This window comes from Gobio gobio (genome assembly GCF_949357685.1).
Source record: "Gobio gobio genome assembly, chromosome: 2".
Taxonomy (NCBI): Eukaryota; Metazoa; Chordata; class Actinopteri; order Cypriniformes; family Gobionidae; genus Gobio; species Gobio gobio.
In genome coordinates this window covers 23,743,993-23,763,710 of record NC_137098.1, presented here as the reverse complement: position 1 = coordinate 23,763,710, position 19,718 = coordinate 23,743,993, and the positions used below count along the sequence as shown (strand labels likewise).

At 37.7% G+C, this 19,718-nt stretch overlaps 1 protein-coding gene across 2 annotated transcripts in view; it reads left to right on the top strand.

The window, feature by feature from the left end:
- The window catches only part of larp7 (La ribonucleoprotein 7, transcriptional regulator), a 127,355-nt gene that overhangs the window by 55,170 nt on the left and 52,467 nt on the right, over nucleotides 1-19,718 (top strand). For both annotated transcript variants that reach the window (XM_079810960.1, XM_079810961.1), the window contains 3 exons: nucleotides 13,162-13,309; nucleotides 13,481-13,623; nucleotides 13,701-13,810. In XM_079810960.1, the coding sequence (XP_079667086.1) occupies nucleotides 13,162-13,309; nucleotides 13,481-13,623; nucleotides 13,701-13,810 (401 nt within the window). The remainder of the gene's footprint in view (nucleotides 1-13,161; nucleotides 13,310-13,480; nucleotides 13,624-13,700; nucleotides 13,811-19,718) is intronic.

Below are 19,718 nucleotides of genomic sequence, written 5' to 3'. Positions count from 1 at the left end.
CCAAGTCCAACGATACCAGACTTGCCAGATTTCGCAGCATGGTAACAGCGCTAAAAAAACATTAGCAGATATCTTCGAATGCTAGTCTGACCAAGACGAAACCAGCGTCAGAAGTTCTGAAACATAGGTCAATAGCCAAGTGTTAATACCCAAATGTCAAAATATTGACATTAAGGGGAAGTAAAATCCAATCAAAGTCAGGTGTCAGTAATTTTTTATGTGTTTTTTCATATAAATGTCTATAACTCAAAAACAAAATGAGATATTTTCACCAAAATCGACACACATATGTATGGGCTCACTCCGAGGACACATAAAAAAAATCGTGGTATCATATCTCTTGGTGGCACAATAATAGAAAAAACATGAAATACAGGATTATGAAAAAAATTTATTATAGGCCTTTGTTTAAATAACGCTTTGGAGTATAATTACGAAACTCGTTATGTGTTCGAGTTCTGCACCATGCCCTGAAGGTACTCAAAAGGTTTCAGGGCAGCGCCACCTTGTGGTCAAAATGTATAACAAGATATACAAAAAGGCTAATAACTTTTGATAAAATTTGTCTATAATAATGAAACTGGCCATAATACATTCCTTGGCTACTGCTGAGAACATAAATATAAATTTTGCCATACTTGGTCAAACTTCCTGTCCTCCATCTTGCTATTTGTTAAAAAACTACTTCTTCAAACTCTCCTAGGCCGTTTGTCCGATTTTCACCAAAATTTAATCGTATCATCTTCAGGCTGTGCCAACAAAATATTATGGATTTTGCGTTTATAGGCAAAACCGTTTTTGTATATCGCTGCGACGAATTTGAGGCATGATGCCAAAATGACTCTTGACGTTGTATCTCTGCAATGCTTTGACATATTCACTTCTTCCGCCATGGGAGTCTATGGCAGCCCATAGAACCGTATGGTAAAAAGTTGTGTAATTTGGCACACTAATAGAGGACAGTCTGAAATGTCACCATAGCAAATTTGGAGTCTCTAACTCAATCCCTCTAGCGCCACCATCAGTCCAAAATTTGACTCATGTTTATGCTAATAACTTTTGAACCATAAGGGCTAGAAACAAAATTTTTAATTTTCCGAAAAACCTACTTTTGCAAACTCGTCCTAGACGGTTCATCCGATTTGCACGAAAATTGAATCAGATCATCTTCAGACAATGCTGACAAAAAATCTTGCAAATCAAGTTGATTCGTCAAATCATTTGCGATAAACGCGCAAACAAATTTTATGTAGCGGTTGCAAAAACACACTTAAGGCAATATCTCCGCAACGCTTTATCGTATTCAAACCAAACTTGGGAACTTCTCATCACAAGCATGACCTTAGGCAACATGCAGTGGTCTTAGGCATCAGTCGTCTGATATTAAATTTTACCATATCGGCAATTTTGGCTGTCGGCCATTTTTAATTATGTCAAAAAATGCTATATTTTACAAATGCATTAGTGTATTGTTACTAAACTTGGAATGTGACTTCCACGCCATGCCCTGAAGGTACTCAAAAAGTATGGGGGCAGTGCCACCTTGTGATCAAAAGTTATAACAAACTTGACAAAAATGCTAATAACTTTTGATTAAATTAGCCTAATTTATTGAAATTGATCATAATACAGTCATTTGCTCATGCCGAGCACATAGATACCAATTTTGCCATATTTGGCAAACTTTCTTGTCCTCCATCTTATTTGCTAAAAACCTACTTTTGCGAACTCGTCCTAGACGGTTCGTCCAATTTGCATGAAAATTGAACCAGATCATCTTCAGACGATGCTGACAAAAAAGTTCAAATCAAGTTGATTCATCTAATCGTTTTTGAAAAACACGCAAACAAATTTTACGTAGCGGTTGCAAAAACACACTTAAGGCAATATCTCCACAACGCTTTATCTTGTTCAAACCAAACTTGGTACATGTCATCACAAGCATAACATGAGGCAACATGCAGTGTTTCGGCGCAGCGCCACCTACTGGTCCAGAGATACAAAAAATGGCTGTTTTTGCTTATAACTTTTGAACCGTTTGTCCAAAAATCATAAAAGTGGTCTCGTTAGATTCAGGACGGCATGCCGAGTCGTCTGATATTTTAGCATATCGGCCATTTTGGCTGTCAACCATTTTAAATTATGTTCTAAAATGCTATATTTTACAAATTCATTAGTCTATCGTTACGAAACTTGGTTTGTGTCTTCCGCACCATGCTTTGAAGGTACTCAAAAAGTTTTGGGGCAGTGCCATCTTGTGGTCAAAGGTTATAACAAAATTTAAAAAAATTATAATAACTTTTGATTAAATTAGCCTAGTTTGATGAAACTGGTCATAATACATTCATTGGCTCATGCCGATTCAATTGCACCCTATGATGTCATTTTCGGTCATGATAATATCCCGCCATTTTTAATTTTCCAAAAAACCTACTTTTGCGAACTCGTCCTAGATGGTTTGTCCGATTTGCATGAAAATTGAACCAGATCATCTTCAGACCATGCTGACAATAAATCTTGCAAATCAAGTTGATTTGTCTAATCGTTTTCGATAAACGCGCACACAAATTTTGCGTAGCTGTTGCAAAAACACTCATGAGGCAATATCTCCGCATTGCTTTATCGTATTCAAACCAATCTTGGTACATTTCATCATAAGCATGACTTGAGGCAACATGCTGCGTTTCGGCGCAGTGCCACCTACTGGTCCGGAGATACAAAGAATGGATATTTTTGCTTTTATCATTTTTTTAACCGTTTGTCCAAAAATCATAAAAGTTGTCTCGTTAGATTCAGGACGGCATGCCGAGTCGTCTGATATTCAATTTTACCATATCGGCCATTTTGGCTCTTGGCCATTTTGAATTATGTGCTAAAATACAAACGCATTAGTCTATCGTTATGAAATGTGGTATGTCTTCCACACCATGCTTTGAAGGTATTCAAAAAGTTTTGGGGCATAGCCACCTTGTGGTCAAGGGTTATAACAAAATTGACAAAAATGCTAATAACTTTTGATTAAATTAGCCTAGTTTAATGAAACTGGTCATAATACAGTCATTGGCTCATGCCGAGAACATAGATACTAATTTTTCCATATTTGGTCAAACATCCTGTCCTCAATGTTCTTATTTGATCAAAACCTACTTTTTCAAACTCATCCTAGACTGTTTGTCCAATTTCCACCAAAATCAAATCGTATCATCTTCAGACTGTGTCAACAAAAAGTTAGGGATTTTGCATCAATAGATGAAACCGTTTTTGTAAACCGCAGTGACGAAGTTGAGCCATTATGCCAAAATTACTCTTGAGGCTGTATCTCTGCAATGCTTTGACATATTGGCATCAAACTTTGCATGTGTCATTGTTCCCTTATTCTGACCACACCACATACATTTCGTAACTGTGCCACCTATTGGTCAAAAGTGATAAACCATTAACTTATATTATCAGTGACTCTATATATGATATTTCAGCCATTTTGCCTAATCTTCTTAAACTGTATATTTGTTAATTGCTGCAGTTGGTCTGATACTCTCAGACTACAATGCATTTTCAGCCTTTTGCCTAAAATCATCTTAAAACGTGATTAATTTCTCATTGCTGCAGTTGATCTGACACTGCCAGCCATTTTGGCATGTCTTGTCTTCTTCTTTGCGCTTGGCCCCGGTATTGCTGCTTGCAGCTATATTTATTCTTCTTCTTCTTCTTCTTCTTCCGCCACGAAGTCTATGGCAGCCCATAGAACCGTATGGTAAAAAGTTGTGAAATTTGGCACACTAATAGAGGACAGTCTGAAATGTCACCGTAGCAAATTTGGAGTCTCAAACTCAATCCCTCTAGCGCCACCATCAGTCCAAAATTTGACTCATGTTTATGCTAATAACTTTTGAACCATAAGGGCTAGAAACAAAATTCTTTTTTCCTCTGATTCCTTGGCTCAAGACGATTCGATTGCACCATATGACGTCATTTTCCGTCATAAAAATTTTCCCGCCATTTTTAATTTTCCGAAAAACCTACTTTTACAAACTCGTCCTAGACGGTTCATCCGATTTGCACGAAAATTGAACCAGATCATCTTCAGACCATGCTGACAAAAAATCTTGCAAATCAAGTTGATTCGTCAAATCATTTGCGATAAACGCGCAAACAAATTTTACGTAGCGGTTGCAAAAACACTCTTAAGGCAATATCTCCGCAACGCTTTATCGTATTCAAACCAAACTTGGTACATGTCATCACAAGCATGACTTGAGGCAAAATACAGCGTTTCGGCGCAGCGCCACCTACTGGTCCGGAGATACGAAAAATTGCTATTTTTGCTTATAACTTCTGAACTGTTTGTCCAAAAATCATAAAAGTGGTCTCGTTACATTCAGGACGGCATGCCGAGTCGTCTGATATTCAATTTTACCATATCGGCCATTTTGGCTGTCGGCCATTTTGAATTTTGTCAAAAAATGCTATATTTTACAAATGCATTAGTATATTGTTACTAAACGCGGTATGTGACTTCCATGCTATGCCCTGAAGGTACTCAAAAAGTTTTAGGGCAGTGCCACCTTGTGGTCAAAAGAAATAACAAACTTGACAAAAATGCTAATAACTTTTGATTAAATTAGCCTAGTATATTGAAATTGGTCATAATAGAGTCATTGGCTCATGCCTATTCAATTGCAACCTATGATGTCATTTTTTGGTCATGATAATTTCCCCGCCATTTTTAATTTTCCAAAAAACCTACTTTTACGAACTCGTCCTAGACGGTTTGTCCGATTTGCACAGAAATTGAACCATATCATCTTCAGACCATGCTGACAAAAAATCTTGCAAATCAAGTTGATTTGTCAAATCGTTTTTGATAAACGCGCGCACAAATTTTGCGTAGCGGTTGCAAAAACACTCATAAGCCTATATCTCCACAACGCGTTATCGTATTCAAACCAATCTTGGTATATGTCATCACAAGCATGACCTGAAGCAACATGCAGCGTTTCTGCGCAGCGCCACCTACTGGTCCGGAGATACAAAAAATGGCTATTTTTGCTTATAACTTTTGAACTGTTTGTCCAAAAATCATGTCTTCCGCACCATGCTTTGAAGGTACTCAAAACGTTTTGGGGCAGTGCCACCTTGTGGTCAGAGGTTATAACAAAATTTACAAACATGCTAATAACTTTTGATTAAATTAGCCTAGTTTAATGAAACTGGTCATAATACAGTCATTGGCTCATGCCGAGAACAGAGATACTAATTTTTCCATATTTGGTCAAACATCCTGTCCTCAATGTTCTTATTTGATCAAAACCTACCTTTTCAAACTCATCCTAGACTGTTTGTCCAATTTCCACCAAAATCGAATCGTATCATCTTCAGACTGTGTCAACAAAAAGTTAGGGATTTTGCATCAATAGATGAAGCCGTTTTTGTAAACCGCAGCGACGAAGTTGAGCCATTATGCCAAAATTACTCTTGAGGCTGTATCTCTGCAATGCTTTGACATATTGGCATCAAACTGTGCATGTGTCATTGTTCCCTTATTCTGACCACACCACATCAATTTCGTATCTGTGCCACCTATTGGTCAAAAGTGATAAACCATTAACTTACATTATCAGTGACTCAATATATGATATTTCAGCCATTTTGCCTAATCTTCTTAAACTGTATAATTGTTAATTGTTGCAGTTGGTCTGACACTCTCAGACTACAATGCATTTTCAGCCTTTTGCTTAAAATCATCTTAAAACGTGATTAATTGCTCATTGCTCCAGTTGATCTGACACTGCCAGCCATTTTGGCATGTCTTGTCTTCTTCTTTGCGCTTGGCCCCGGTATTGCTGCTTGCAGCTATATTTGTTAATTATGATTTCAGATCATAACCTAGATGTGCTGTGTTTGACAGAAACCTGGCTAAAACCTGACGTTTACATTACTTTAAATTAGTCCACCACTCAAGATTGTTATAAACACAAGCCGCGTCTGAAAGGCAAAGGGGGAGGGGTTGTAGTAATTTATAATAATATCTTCACAGGGCTCGCAAAATTAAAAAATGCGGGCCTTCGGGCAGGCACTCTTGAGATTTTGGTAGCCCGAAAAGAATTTAACTAACCCAAATAAAAAAGAGAATTTTTATGTAGAAAATTGGACTGGAGTCGAAATATCAAATCAAAAACAAAAACACATGTATTTGTTTCTAACTGAACTGAAATTTCTATGAATTTCTATCCTGACCTGTCTACACACACATGCACACACCTACACACACACACACGCGCGCGCAGTTGATTTTTTAAACATTTTCTCTACTGCATGCAATCTCTTTCATTCAGCAACAAAAAAATACATGCAAAGTAGTGAGTTCTTTAGCAAAACTACCTTTCCTTAATAGTCTAAACACACTCTTAAATTGTCACCGTTTCCATCACTGCAGCTTCCCAAACACACAACACTGACTAAATATGTTCAACCCAAGCTAAGACTGGATATAGGCTTTATTAGTTTACTACTGTCATATATACACTGTTTCACAGAGCTGCTAAGTTATTAAACAATATTTGATAACACTTTAACTAAAGTTAACTAATACAACCTTATTGTAATGCATTAGTTAACATGAGCTAACCATGAACAACACCTCTGTTCAGCATTCGTTAATCTTTGTTAATGTTAGTTATTAAAAATACAGCTGTTCATGATTGGTTCATGTTAGTTCACACAGTGCATTAACTAATGTTAGCAACATTTTAATAATGCTTTAGTAAATGTTGAAATAAACACAAAGATAAATAAATGCTTTAAGTGCAGGTCATTATTAGTTCATGTTAACTAATTATATATATATATATATATATATATATATATATATATATATATATATATATATATATATATATATATATATATATATATATATATATATATATATATATATATATATATATATATATATATATATATATATATATATATATATTTATATATATATATTTTGTTTTTAAATAACTCCTTCGTGTTTTATATAATGACCATTAGGAGGTGTTCTAGGCATATGTTTTCCTTGATTGGTTTTCCCTGAAGAGTTGAAAATGGAAGTAAAAAAGTAATGCACGTTCGTTGCATTTTACAATGAAATGAGAGTTGTCTTTATCAAACAAACACAACAATGGTTTATCTCTCATCACAATAAATTAGAATGTTATTTTTTAGTACTTGGCCCGCCCGATCTGTGGATATAGAACCGCACATCACTTACACGCACACACACACACACACACACACACACACACACACACACACACACACACACACACACACACACACACACACACCCGCACGCTAGCAGCGCTTATTTTTTTTCCGGTGTTCTGTTGATTTGTCCTACCTTGTCAGATTTTGCTACCTCCCATTAAAACAGTAAGTAGCACAATTCGACAGCAAAAATGCTGCCAGATTGTGCTACCAGCATCATATGCATGTGATTTGAGGCTTTATTAAAGGAACACTCCACTTTTTTTGAAAATAGGCTCATTTTACAAGTAGGGGTGCACCGATCCGATATTAGGATCGGATATCGCCCGCGATACTGACAAAATAGCTGGATCGGGGATCGGAAAAATGAACAGATCCACAAGCCGATCCAGGTGTTTTTTTCCGTCGCAGCAGAACCTACGTCATTCGTCAGCTTCACGTGTGTCGCTTGCTAGAAGGGAGCGAGCCAGAGAGTCGGCTGTGTGGAGGAGATATTTCACGCTTGCCACGCCAACTAGTTCGTCGCTGTTTCGAGGGTATTACTGCAAAGTCAGGGTCTTTCCTGCATTGACATTTTTTTGACGGCCAAAGCCTAATTTGATGAGTTATTGTGATTTACGAGTGATGTAGAACAGATGCTGCGCTCGTGACTGAGTGACAGAGAGACCGATCTGAGAGCTCCTCCCCCGCGCGCGCTCTCTGGGTCTTCAAAATAATCAGTGTTCGCTCTCATATTTCACATATTAATCCAAATCAAAAGCTCGGAAGACCGAAACCATGTTGCACGTGACACATTCGGACAATTTTGTCCTTGAATTATCACTGGGTGTGAATTGCGCTCAAAAAACATTGACTCTTCTCTGACCAGCTGACATAAAGCATACTTTCAATAAGCGGGAGACAAATTATATCCAGTTATGAAGTGTTTTCTGTGTGTTGACATCTTTCGCGATGTTCTAACAGACGGGATTCGCACACAACGCGTCTGCTAATGTCCGATTCGTGACCTAATGACTCCTTTGAACCGAATCATTTTAACGACTGGCCAGAACAACTGATCCGTCCAACACTGAACTCATGAACTCAGTTTATTAATTTACTCAGAACGCAACTGAAATGAGAACACAAGTGTGCTTACCCAATTTAGCAAGAGTGGGTAGTAAGAATTATTTTTAATTATCAACAGTATTTCATCTTATTTCTGTTGACAATGTGTAGTAAAATAAAAAGGCCTAGCCTACAATCATTTAATCTGGAGTGAGGTGAAACCAGAACAAAGTTGTTATTAGCTAGCTGAAAATTTTTAATAAATTGCATATGGCAGAAAATTAGACTATTTGTTAATTTGTAATGCTACTTTTTAATATTGATATGATTATATACCAAAACAATTATCTGTAGTGTAAAAAATGTTTGGTAACTGTCAGATTACTATTGTATGTTTGACTGTTTTTTGTTTCCACTGCTACATTTTATTTATTTAAAGAAGTTAGATTACATTCTATTTTAGATTTGAATGCACAATTGTTTTTTAAATAAATAAGAATTCAACACCTTACATACATCTGTTATTTTGTCTTAGTTATGTTTAGTTAGTAAAGTCTGGTGCCTTTAGTCTCTTCAAGGAAGGTATAAGGTGGAAGATATACAGTTTATTATTAATTCAACAATATATCGGATCGGTATCGGGTATCGACAGATACACAAAGCCCAGGCATCGGTATCGGTATCGGGACTGAAAAAGTCGGATCGGTGCACCCCTATTTACAAGTCCCCTAGAGTTAAATAGTTGATTTTTACCGTTTTTGAATCCATTCAGCCGATCTTTGTATCTGGTGGTAGCACTTTTAGCATACATCATTGATTCTGGTCAGTCCATTAGCATCTCATTCAAAAAATGACCAAAGACACTTTCAATATTTTTCCTATTAAAACTTGACTATTCTACAGTTACATCGTGTGCTAAGACCAACTGAAAATGAAAAGTTGCGATTTTCTACACCTATATGGCTAGGAACTACTTTCTCATTCCTGCGTAATAGTCGCGGATCTTCGCGCCCGTACCATGGCTGCAGCAGCACAATGATATTACGCAGCGTCTGAAAGTAGCCCCCAGCTAGGTAACTTTCAATGTGACCGGCACAAAGTTTGTGTAGTTGCAGAGAAAGTTTCAGGCTTTCAGCCAACAAATTGTGTTGTGGATTTACCTGTGTGATTAGCCATGGTTCTGTGTGTTGTAAAGGGCTGTGATAGTAAGTCGAAGGTGTATACTACCACCATGTTTCACAGAATACCAACAAATCATTGCGCCGCTGCAGCCATGGTACGGCCGCGAAGATCCGCGACTATTACGCAGGAATGAGAAAGTAGTTCCTAGCCATATAGGTGTAGAAAATCGCAACTTTTCATTTTCAGTTGGTCTTAGCACACGATGTAACTGTAGAATAGTCAAGTTTTAATAGGAAAAATATTGAAAGTGTCTTTGGTCATTTTTTGAATGAGATGCTAATGGACTGACCAGAATCAATGATGTATGCTAAAAGTGCTACCGCCAGATAAAAAAGATCGGCTGAATGGATTCAAAAACGGTAAAACTCAACTATTTAACTCATTTGACTTGTAAAATGAGCCTATTTTCAAAAAAAGTGGAGTGTTCCTTTAATATCCACACCTACCCCTACCCTACCCTTAAAACTATGTAAATATAAAAAAATGTGATGTGCGCATGCGTAGTAAGCCCTGGTAGGACGTACGCACAGGCGTTTAAATTATTAAAACTAGAGGCATATCTTAACTTTAAGGTTACTTTTATCATGTAAATAAAACATGCTCTACATAACTCCTGCTCTACATAAGCACTGCTTCTGCGCTACCTCCGCGTGCGGTGTGACACCACTCAGTTAAACTGCGGTCAAGTCAGCCTTATCAAAACTTGCGCCTTCAAAAAACAAGTCAAGAGAGTGAACAACGCACATCAAGAAATTTTTTATTTCACTATTTAAGATAGCCCGCCGGGCAGTGCGGTGATACATTTTGGTAGCCCGACTGGAAAAAACATTAGCCCCGGGGCGTTGGGCAGGCGATTTTGCGAGCCCTGCTTCAGTATTACTCAGAAGTCTAGTTTCAAATATAATTATTTTAAAGTTTTGGTGCTTTACGCAACGTTATGTAGTGTAAATGATAAATCCTATTTGACATTTGTGCATACAGCGCAGCTGGAAGAAAACAAAACTGGAGGTTTTTCTCGCATTTCGTGGAAAGCATGATTGCGTACAGAAAAGCCCTAAAAACTGCTAGATCTGCTTGTTTTTTTACTCTCTTAGAAGGAAAAAAAAAAACACAAACCTAGGTATTTATTTGATACAGTGGCTAAATTAACAAGAAATAAAGCTTCAACTTCTGACGTTTGCAAACAGCACAGCTGTAACGACTTTATGAACTTCTTTACATGCAAGATTGATAATATTATGGAAAAATTATAACTATGCAACCATCTACTACAGTATCGCATCAGACAGTGCATTGTAGTGTCACTGAGGAAAAATTCACTGCTATAGGAGAGGAAGAATTGGCTAAACTCGTTAAATCATCTAAATCAACATGTATGCACGACCCTATACCGACTAAGCTACTGAAAGAGATGCTTCCAGAGGTCATAGATCCTCTTCTTAATATCATTAATACATCTTTGTCATTAGGATATGTCCCGAAAACTTAAGCTGGCTATTAAACCTCTTATTAAAAAAACAACTTGATCCTATAGAATTTGTCAATTACAGGCCAATCTCAAATCTACCCTTTCTGTCAGAAATACTAGAAAAGGCAGTATCCTCACAACTATGCTCCTTTTTAGAATGAAATGGTATCTGTGAGTATTTCCAGTCAGGATTTAGACTGTATCATAGTACTGAGACTGCTCTCATCAGAGTTTCAAATGATTTCAAGACATTCAAATGATCGAGTGCATAATCATAATCGTTCATCCTCGTCACCATTTATGCTGTGTTGTTTGTCTCAATAACCAGTCTTTATCGCAGTTATATCAAATTATTTAACAACTCTTTCAACTACATGATCACTCTCGTAACTCTCGCGATCGCTCTCTTCGTTGACACCCCGTTCTCTCAATATCACTACACTACATCATCAACAGGTTAATGTAGGGTACTTTCAATAAAAGGTCAAACATATTAGGAACACTTTAGCTGTGTTGCTATGTCTCATGAGAGTAAGCAACTAAGCAACCAACTCTTTGTTTTGGCTATATATGGCTCAGTTTCTTCTACGATCTGGAACTATAGTTGAGCCTATTGAGCCTAGCAAATAGTGGGATTAGGTGAATAACTATGGTGAGGCTTACGCATAGGTTATATACCTAAATGCTCTCACCGCCATTCAGAGCTTAGGTTATAAGAGGTTGATCTTAAAAGACAAAATACAGAAATGGTGGAGGAAGATTGCTGATGTTGTCAGATTTTCAGGTAAGATTCGGAGCTAATAAATGATCTGTACCGTGGTTCAAACGGATAACACTCCATCTTTTCTGCTTTTTTCGCATTTAAAGGTGCTGTATGTAACATTTTTTAACTATAAAAAAAAAATAAAAAAAATACCAAAAAACCATACTGCAGCCAGTTATTCTACTTTGAAATGTTCGTTCAATGTCAGAATGTCTGTTTTTGTTTTTTGTCTGTGTGATCCCACCCGCTGCCAATTTACCCAATAGTATTTTGACACCCCTGGTTGCCATTTGGCAGGAAACACAGCATGTTGTAGCCAAGGAAGCCAGCGAACAAACTAGATCAGAGATCATAGATGCTGAAGCTTTTTAGGTAGGGTAGAATCTATCTAAATAGCTGTATGTCCAGAGTCATATTAAAACGTGGATAAATCATCTAATCAACTTACTGTAAGGCTCAATCACCTTCCATTGTTCATTGTGCTCATTCCTGTTCTATGGTCTCAAACTGGCAACCAGCATGAGCGTACAGTCTGAGGAGTGGGGAGGGACAAACAACCCTCTCCAATATTTTAAATTTGGACCGCAGTACCCATTTCAACCACTTGCTGGCAAATAGAACATGCTGCACCTATAAGGTTTCTCAAACGCATCAGAAATGGCAGTGCCTATCAGTTATCATATCGTTGTCACTCACGGTTTACTGCTTCACCTGGCTTAAAGTCTAGTGCTATCAACTTGTGTTGACATTGTGAAACTGCATGATTTTGTAAATTATGCATGCCGGGCCAGTGCAGTCACATATAATATATTTTAATTGACTAACTGCGGGCCTTTTGAAATTCATCCCCAGGCCGTAATTGTCCTGTGGGTCGGACTTTGGACACCCCTGATGTATAGTCGTAAATCAGTACAGTTGGCAATATACAAGGATGCACAATGCTAGAGTGTTTATGTAAAAAAGGTTTGTCTAATCAATGACACTGACATCACATATATGAAAATAAGAATGTTAGGATTTACTTAATATACAGTGTAAAAAATCAGCTTAAGAATACCCAGTATTAATTGTTAACCCCGGGTATATTTTGAGAGCAGTGTGAAACAAAGGGAGATTGGCCCTGGGTTAACTATTTCAAACCCTATTGTGGATTGGCCTTTAAGGTATCAGAGCATGTGAGTGGAGCGGTAATATTTCCTCTGGAGTGGAGAGCCCATTCTTGAAGATTCCACTCTACAAGCTCAGTCTGCTCAGGACCGCTCCCTCAACACAGGATGCCCTTTGTGATATGCTGGTTGGTGAATCTGTGAAATAAGCAATAGGTCTAAGGTTATGAAGTTCAAATGTTGTTGCAATGAAGTTGCAAACCTTAGACATAAATGCACAGTGAACATCAAAGTTAAGACATGCTCTGGTATATAGTAATTCATGTTCTTTTGTTGCATAGATTTATCCTCTGAGAGCAAGAATGAAGAACATTTATACTCTGAAAAGAAAGATGATTCCGTTTTGAAGGCCAAGAGGAAGAGAAAGAAGAAGCTCAAGGAGAGATTGAAAATGGGGGAAGAGGTCATCCCACTTAGAGTCCTCTCAAAGTAAGCAACACTGTCTCTTCCTTTCTTTCTTTTTTCTTTTTCTTTTTTAAATTAAGTTAATCAAAATTCATTAATAAATTGTCTATTGAGTGAGATGTCAAAGCAATGGAGTGGATTTAGTCTGTTATCTACATGCTCATGAGGGATCTGTGTCCCCTGTTCAACTGTCAGGAAAGAGTGGTTGGAGCTGAAGCAGGAGTACCTGACACTGCAGAAGCGCTGCATGGCTCATCTAAAGCAGTCAGTCTCTCAGATCAACCAGAAGTCAGTGAATTGTGACATTGCAGAGACTAAAGATAATAACAACGATGCTTGTGAGTTTCTTTTGTTGGTACATCTTTTCTGTGAATAAATCTTGCCATTTATTCACGTGTTTATTTTCTTCCCAAAGCTTGTAAGGATACAGCTAAGAAAGAGCCCTCTTCTGGCCCCAAGTTTGAGAGCGGAGTCATTGTCAAGATTAGTTATAACCAGCCCCTGCCAAGCAAGAGGTGCATAAAGGTATAGTGATATATGTATTTATATATATTTTCAAACTTATCTTGCATTCATTAAACATCTCTGGTTACTCATCTAAGGTAAACAGGGCAATTTAGCTCAAAGGGAATTCATTAATTTATAGGGAATTTTGAAAGAATCACTTATTTTACATCCGAACAAATGAATCGTCCAGTGCATAATTGAGAGGGCCATAACTATCAGCTCTGTAACGAATATTAATATTAGTAGTTTTGTTTGTCTTTTTCGCAAAAAGATAAATACACTGCACAATTTACCCAGTTCTCTTAACTTAATTTTCTTTGAATCTTGTCGTCCCTGAGGAAGTATCCCTTAGGAATCCCTCACATGGCAACACTATGGGATAATACACTCTTTTGCCAATGAATTGCACAGTGCAAGCATATGAGTACACAATAAAAAAAACGCTTGGTGTTAATTTTAACATTACTTCACAGGGCTCCAGCTTTTTTCACTAGGAGCACAGTGGCCCCCAACTGAACATTTTAGGGGCGCACACCGTTAATCAACTTGCTAACCAAATCTAATTTCCACTGTAGGTATTACTACTCTTACCGATACTGCTTATCGATCCGGTACTTTAACAGTATTCTTACCGGTTCTTTTTATAATAGGTCTACTTTATTTTATTTTTTATATATATAAAAAAAACATAATTAAGAACATAATTAACATGGCTTTATAATCTGAAAAGTAAAATATCTATAGCAAAAGAAACCGCAAAGTTTGAACAAAAATATACAACATCTATTTGTAAATGGACCAGTGTGCAGCAATCGGAAGGTCTGCTAACATTAATATTACAGTAAAGAACAAACCTACAAAGAAATCTAATAAAGTAATTAAATGTAAAATAACACTGCATAGTTTTCACTGTATAAATTGATAGATTAATGCTTATAAAAGCTAAAGTTATTAATTCAAGAGATGTGAATATTTTCTATTTGCCTTTTGTTCGATTCGAATTAATGGCTCAATCGTCAGCAGGTTTATTAGACGCTGCCCCTTTAAGAACGATCGAATGTAGAACTAATAATATCATATTCTCCTATTTCTCCAAACTATTTACGCCCATTTAAAATATAAACTGTTAAAATAACTACTCTCCAATCCGGTCATTTTGACACCGGCTATTTGTTGTTTATTTAATGGTTTAGACGCGCACACGAAGCCTAAAATATTAAGTGCAAGCCGGTCCATTTCGCAGCACACACACATAAGCCGCCTTGAAGTTGGAAACAGCGTCTCTTGCGCGGATTATTGTGCATTTAATAGCTCTTTATTATCAAACACATCCCGCAGTTTAGCAACAGTAGAGACTGCAGTTTACAACAATCACTGAATCTGACGTTTAGTTTAGGTTTAAGGAGAAATGACAGCGCAATTTCTTTGGATTATTACACTATAAGTGTTATTAATAATGTATTCTTCTCAGTGCATATTTTACACTATTGTGTTGTGTTAATGTACACGATCAGATATTGAAATCTTCAGACAAATGCATAAATTCCAATGTTTATTTAACAAATGGGCCAAGTGGCTACTTTAAAACATATACTGGATGTGTAAAGGTCAATTAGTAAGCCACATTCATGAGGTGTAGTACAGAAGAAGAAAAAATTGTTAACAAAGCGCATAAAATTATCAAATTTGCCTAGACATGAACAAATATGACAGGAAGATTGCAGAAAGTTACTTGTCAACAGTTGTGTAGCATCAACATGAATGTTGTTCCTCTTTGTCCCATCAGCGAGCAGATACGGCTGTGTGGTATATTCAATGCAATCAAGGTGTTTTTGTATGTTAGTGCCTAAAGGTCAAAGACAAAAATAACACTCAAAGTCAGCTCTCCAATTGGCCGTCCTTATATTTTTTTTACACAATACAAGCAACCCAATTGGCAATATTTTGAGGCAGACAGTAGGTAGTGACAGAAATGTCCATATTTACCTTTTTAAATATGTCAAGGTGTTTTTCAGCTTGATATGAGGACTTTTTTCCAGTTCTTTTGCAGCCTTGTGGTGATTGTGGAATCAAATGACGTAGGAGACAAATTGATGCAAGATCGCTGATTGCGAGAAGCCTTTCCAGGAACTTAGCTGGAACTTAGCTGCGGTTTAATGTCTTCTCACAAAAAAATAAATAAAATAAAAATAAACTTCAAACAGTTACATAGCATAATTAATGACAATCATATCACTTTTAGGAACCATTCTGTTCAGGTGATTGTTTAGGTCGTATTGTAGCCCCGGGCGAACCTGGCATTAAATGCATATTGGGTGAAGTGAACAGCTAAGTGAAGGTGTAAGCACACCCAAGACACATTGGCCCTCATTTATCAAAAGTGCGTACACCAAATTTCCAGCGTACACCTGGCTGACAAATATATGCTATTTTATGACCCACTGTAAAAAAACAACAACAACTAAAGCCCTATTCGCATGGGATAAGTAGGCTATTATCTGGGGACCTCGTGTGATTTAGAAATTACTGCCCCACATCTGAATTTTGCGTGGCGCATTCGCATGAGATAAGCTGGGATTTTACTCGAATTTACTGACTTATCTCCCGGATATGATGTAAAGACTTGGAAATGTTTTTTCGTTATAGATCTAGCTGTATGAAATTATAAACAGTCGTATCGATATCATTTTGATTGTTTTATAGTAATAAAAATAATTTCGTTCAGTTAGAGAACAGACGCAATTAAAAACGTAACTGAGCAATAATAACAATATACCACGGAAGATTCAGTTTCAAAGCTAAATGTAAAAGTGCCCATTTTAGCGAGTTTGTCATTGTACTGTTCTGTTGTTGTGTTTTTCATTAAGAATAATATTAAACACACCATTCAAGCAATTTACTCCCAAATTGGTGCTCATTCTAAAGTGAAAGTAATCCGCGCTGCCGCACGGGAATTCATAACGGTGCGCATTTTATGCAGCCTAGTTCCATTCTTCGTGAGAGATAAAGATAGAAATGCGCACAGGACACAAAAACCAAAAATGCAAAAATGACATACGATCCGCCTAATCCCAGCCAAATCACAGAGATGCCGATTCGCACGGGACTAATATTATCACAGGACCTGTGTTCGGCGAAATATGGTAGGTAATTTGTGGGGGAATTTTAACTTTACATATTACAGACATGGCCGATTCGCACGGGATTAAGATCACAGACATTCTCTGCGATTATTACAAATCACCAGAGGTCCCCACATAATAGGCTACTAATCCCGTGCGAATAGAGATATAGTAATTATAAACTTCAGTGTTTATTTTTTGTGCAACATTCAATATTTAATTTGTGTGACTTTACCAAAGCCTTTGATATGTATTCCTCCAGTTGCGAGCCTGTGCGCTTTACCTGACGGTTCAAGGTTAGGCCCGGCAGCTGCGCACGGACTGGGACTGAACATAATTCAGACTGACAAAATAATAAAAATGACATTCTTCTTCTTTTAAATAATAATAAAATAAATAATAATAATAACGACATTCTTCTTCTAAATCCAATAAGCGTCATTAATAATACAAATCATAATAATAATAAGAAGAATCTTAAAGGGGTGGTAAACCACGATTTCACTATTCTAACTTTAGCTAACGTGTAATGTTGCTGCTTGAGCATAAACAACATCTGCAAAGTTACAACGTTCAAAGTTTAAAGCAAAGGAAGATATTTGCTTTTAAAGAAATCAGTTTCTAAGGACTACAGCAAACGGCCGCTAGGGACTACTACACATTCACCCAGGTTTTGCTGACATCACCAGGCCCAATATTTACATAAACCCCTCCTCCGGGGAATATGAAATAAGGGGGGCGAGGCAATTTTGTATCGCCGCGGGGAAGCGTTAGTAGGCTGTGTTTTTGCCGCAATGTCGAAGAAACGCTGTTATTTTCATCCGGATTGCAGGTCTGGGGTACTTGCTCTGTTCAGCCTTCATAGGGACGGGGGTGCGTTGCAGAGCGTTTAACATACAGCATGTTGCACGTGTGTTTGAGTCAGCGGGGAATCAGGCGCGCGCAGGGCTTCCTGCAGAGGAGATCTAACATCTAAGCACATCTATCAGAGGAAAACATCCACCGTCTTCGCGATTTCAATGCCAGATTTGCACAACGTCAGCTGCGTGAAAAAAACACTGCCGGTGCGTGGATGTACGACGCGCGCGCTGCACATTTCACGGAGGACAACACAAACTTCCACAAACTTCGCGAGTTCAATACAGGATATGCACAACGGCTTGTCCTGAAAGCTGGATTTACAAACAGAAGCTGTTCACGGGCCACAACCTGTAAGTCTGATTTATTTTTCATCGATGTGTTTTCCTGTAATAGGTTGTAGCAAGGAAGTAAACAGATGACAACGCTGTTCTGCAAACCAGTCTGTTAAATGCTCATTCATACTTAACGTTATCCGACGAACACCTATCGTTATAAACACTAACGTTAAAATCTCAACAGCGAACCTGGCATTAGTGTAAATGATTATTTGATTAGAGCTTTTATGTATTGTTTATCTACAGGCATGCTAAACATGGTTCTGTGTGTGATTTGGCTAACTTACTAGTTAAAGCCAGTGCTTAGTGTTTGTTTTGGGTTAGTTCTTGTGACAGATATTTGGCTATAATCGTTCTAAAAATACAAAAGTAACAGTGCCATTCAGTAGCGATCATTATAGATCCGCAGTCTTTACTCTCGAGGACTGAACAGGTTCTGCTCGATCATCTTCACTAAAATGTTCTCGGTCTGATTCGGGCTCATATGGTTTTATTGACGCCGTTGTTTCTAATACTGAACAGCCTCCGGTAAAGGTAAGGGGCGTGACGTTTCCGACGTGCACTGCGGTTAGCGAATCACAACACACTGGGCCAGCTAACCAATCAGAGCCCACTGCGTATTTTTGAGGGACTGGGTTCATACAACCCGGAAAGCATCAGACCGTTTTACAAGGAGGGACAGAGCAGTGTAGAATAAAGGTCAAATATATGAAAAATAAGGCAATTTTTTTTAAAACGAAGCATGAACACGTTACAGTGCACCCCACAAACACAATCAAGCCTTCAAAAGAATGTGTTTTACCACCCCTTTAAAAATTGTCATGTAATTATATTAATGTGAATGAATGGTACTCCACATCACATCATCATCACTATTGTACACCCCAATACATGTGACATGATACGAAATTAAATGCTAATTATTTCAAAACGTGCTGTAAAATAATGAATTATGATAGGTAATTTCTCATCCAAACAGCTATTTAAACTGGATTTCCTCCGTACACCTTTTTGTGGGTGCCTTTAATCCCACTCTTTAAACTCCCAAATAAAAGAATTTAGTTTTTTTTCCACTTCCCTGGTGATGGTCTCGATCTCCACGTCAGAGAAGTTTCGCTTCATTGCCGTCTTCCGTGTGTCCATGGTGTAAAATGAGGGGGAGGCAGAGACTTGAATATATAGGGGCGTGTTATTCTAATGACGATCATTTTCAGCCGCGGCATTTATCAAGGGCAGGTATTGCGTATGCCTGGATTTCAGAGGTGCGCACAGCTTCATAAATCTGGTGGTGAGAGGAGTGTAAGCATAATCTTACGCCAACATATACGCCCGTTTCTACGCAAGATTGATAAATGAGGGCCATTGTGATTCAATTGTTCTGATGAGGTCTGGGCCAAATATGGTCACATTCTTTTATTAAAGGGATAGTTCACCCAAAAATGAAAATTTGTTATTATTGACTCACTCTCAAGTCGAGTTCCAAACCCGTAAGACTTTCTTTCACCTTTAAAGGGTTAGTTCACCCAAAAATGAAAATTCTGTCATTAATTACTTGCCCTCATGTCGTTCGACACCCGTCAGACCTCCGTTCATCTTCGGAACAGAAAT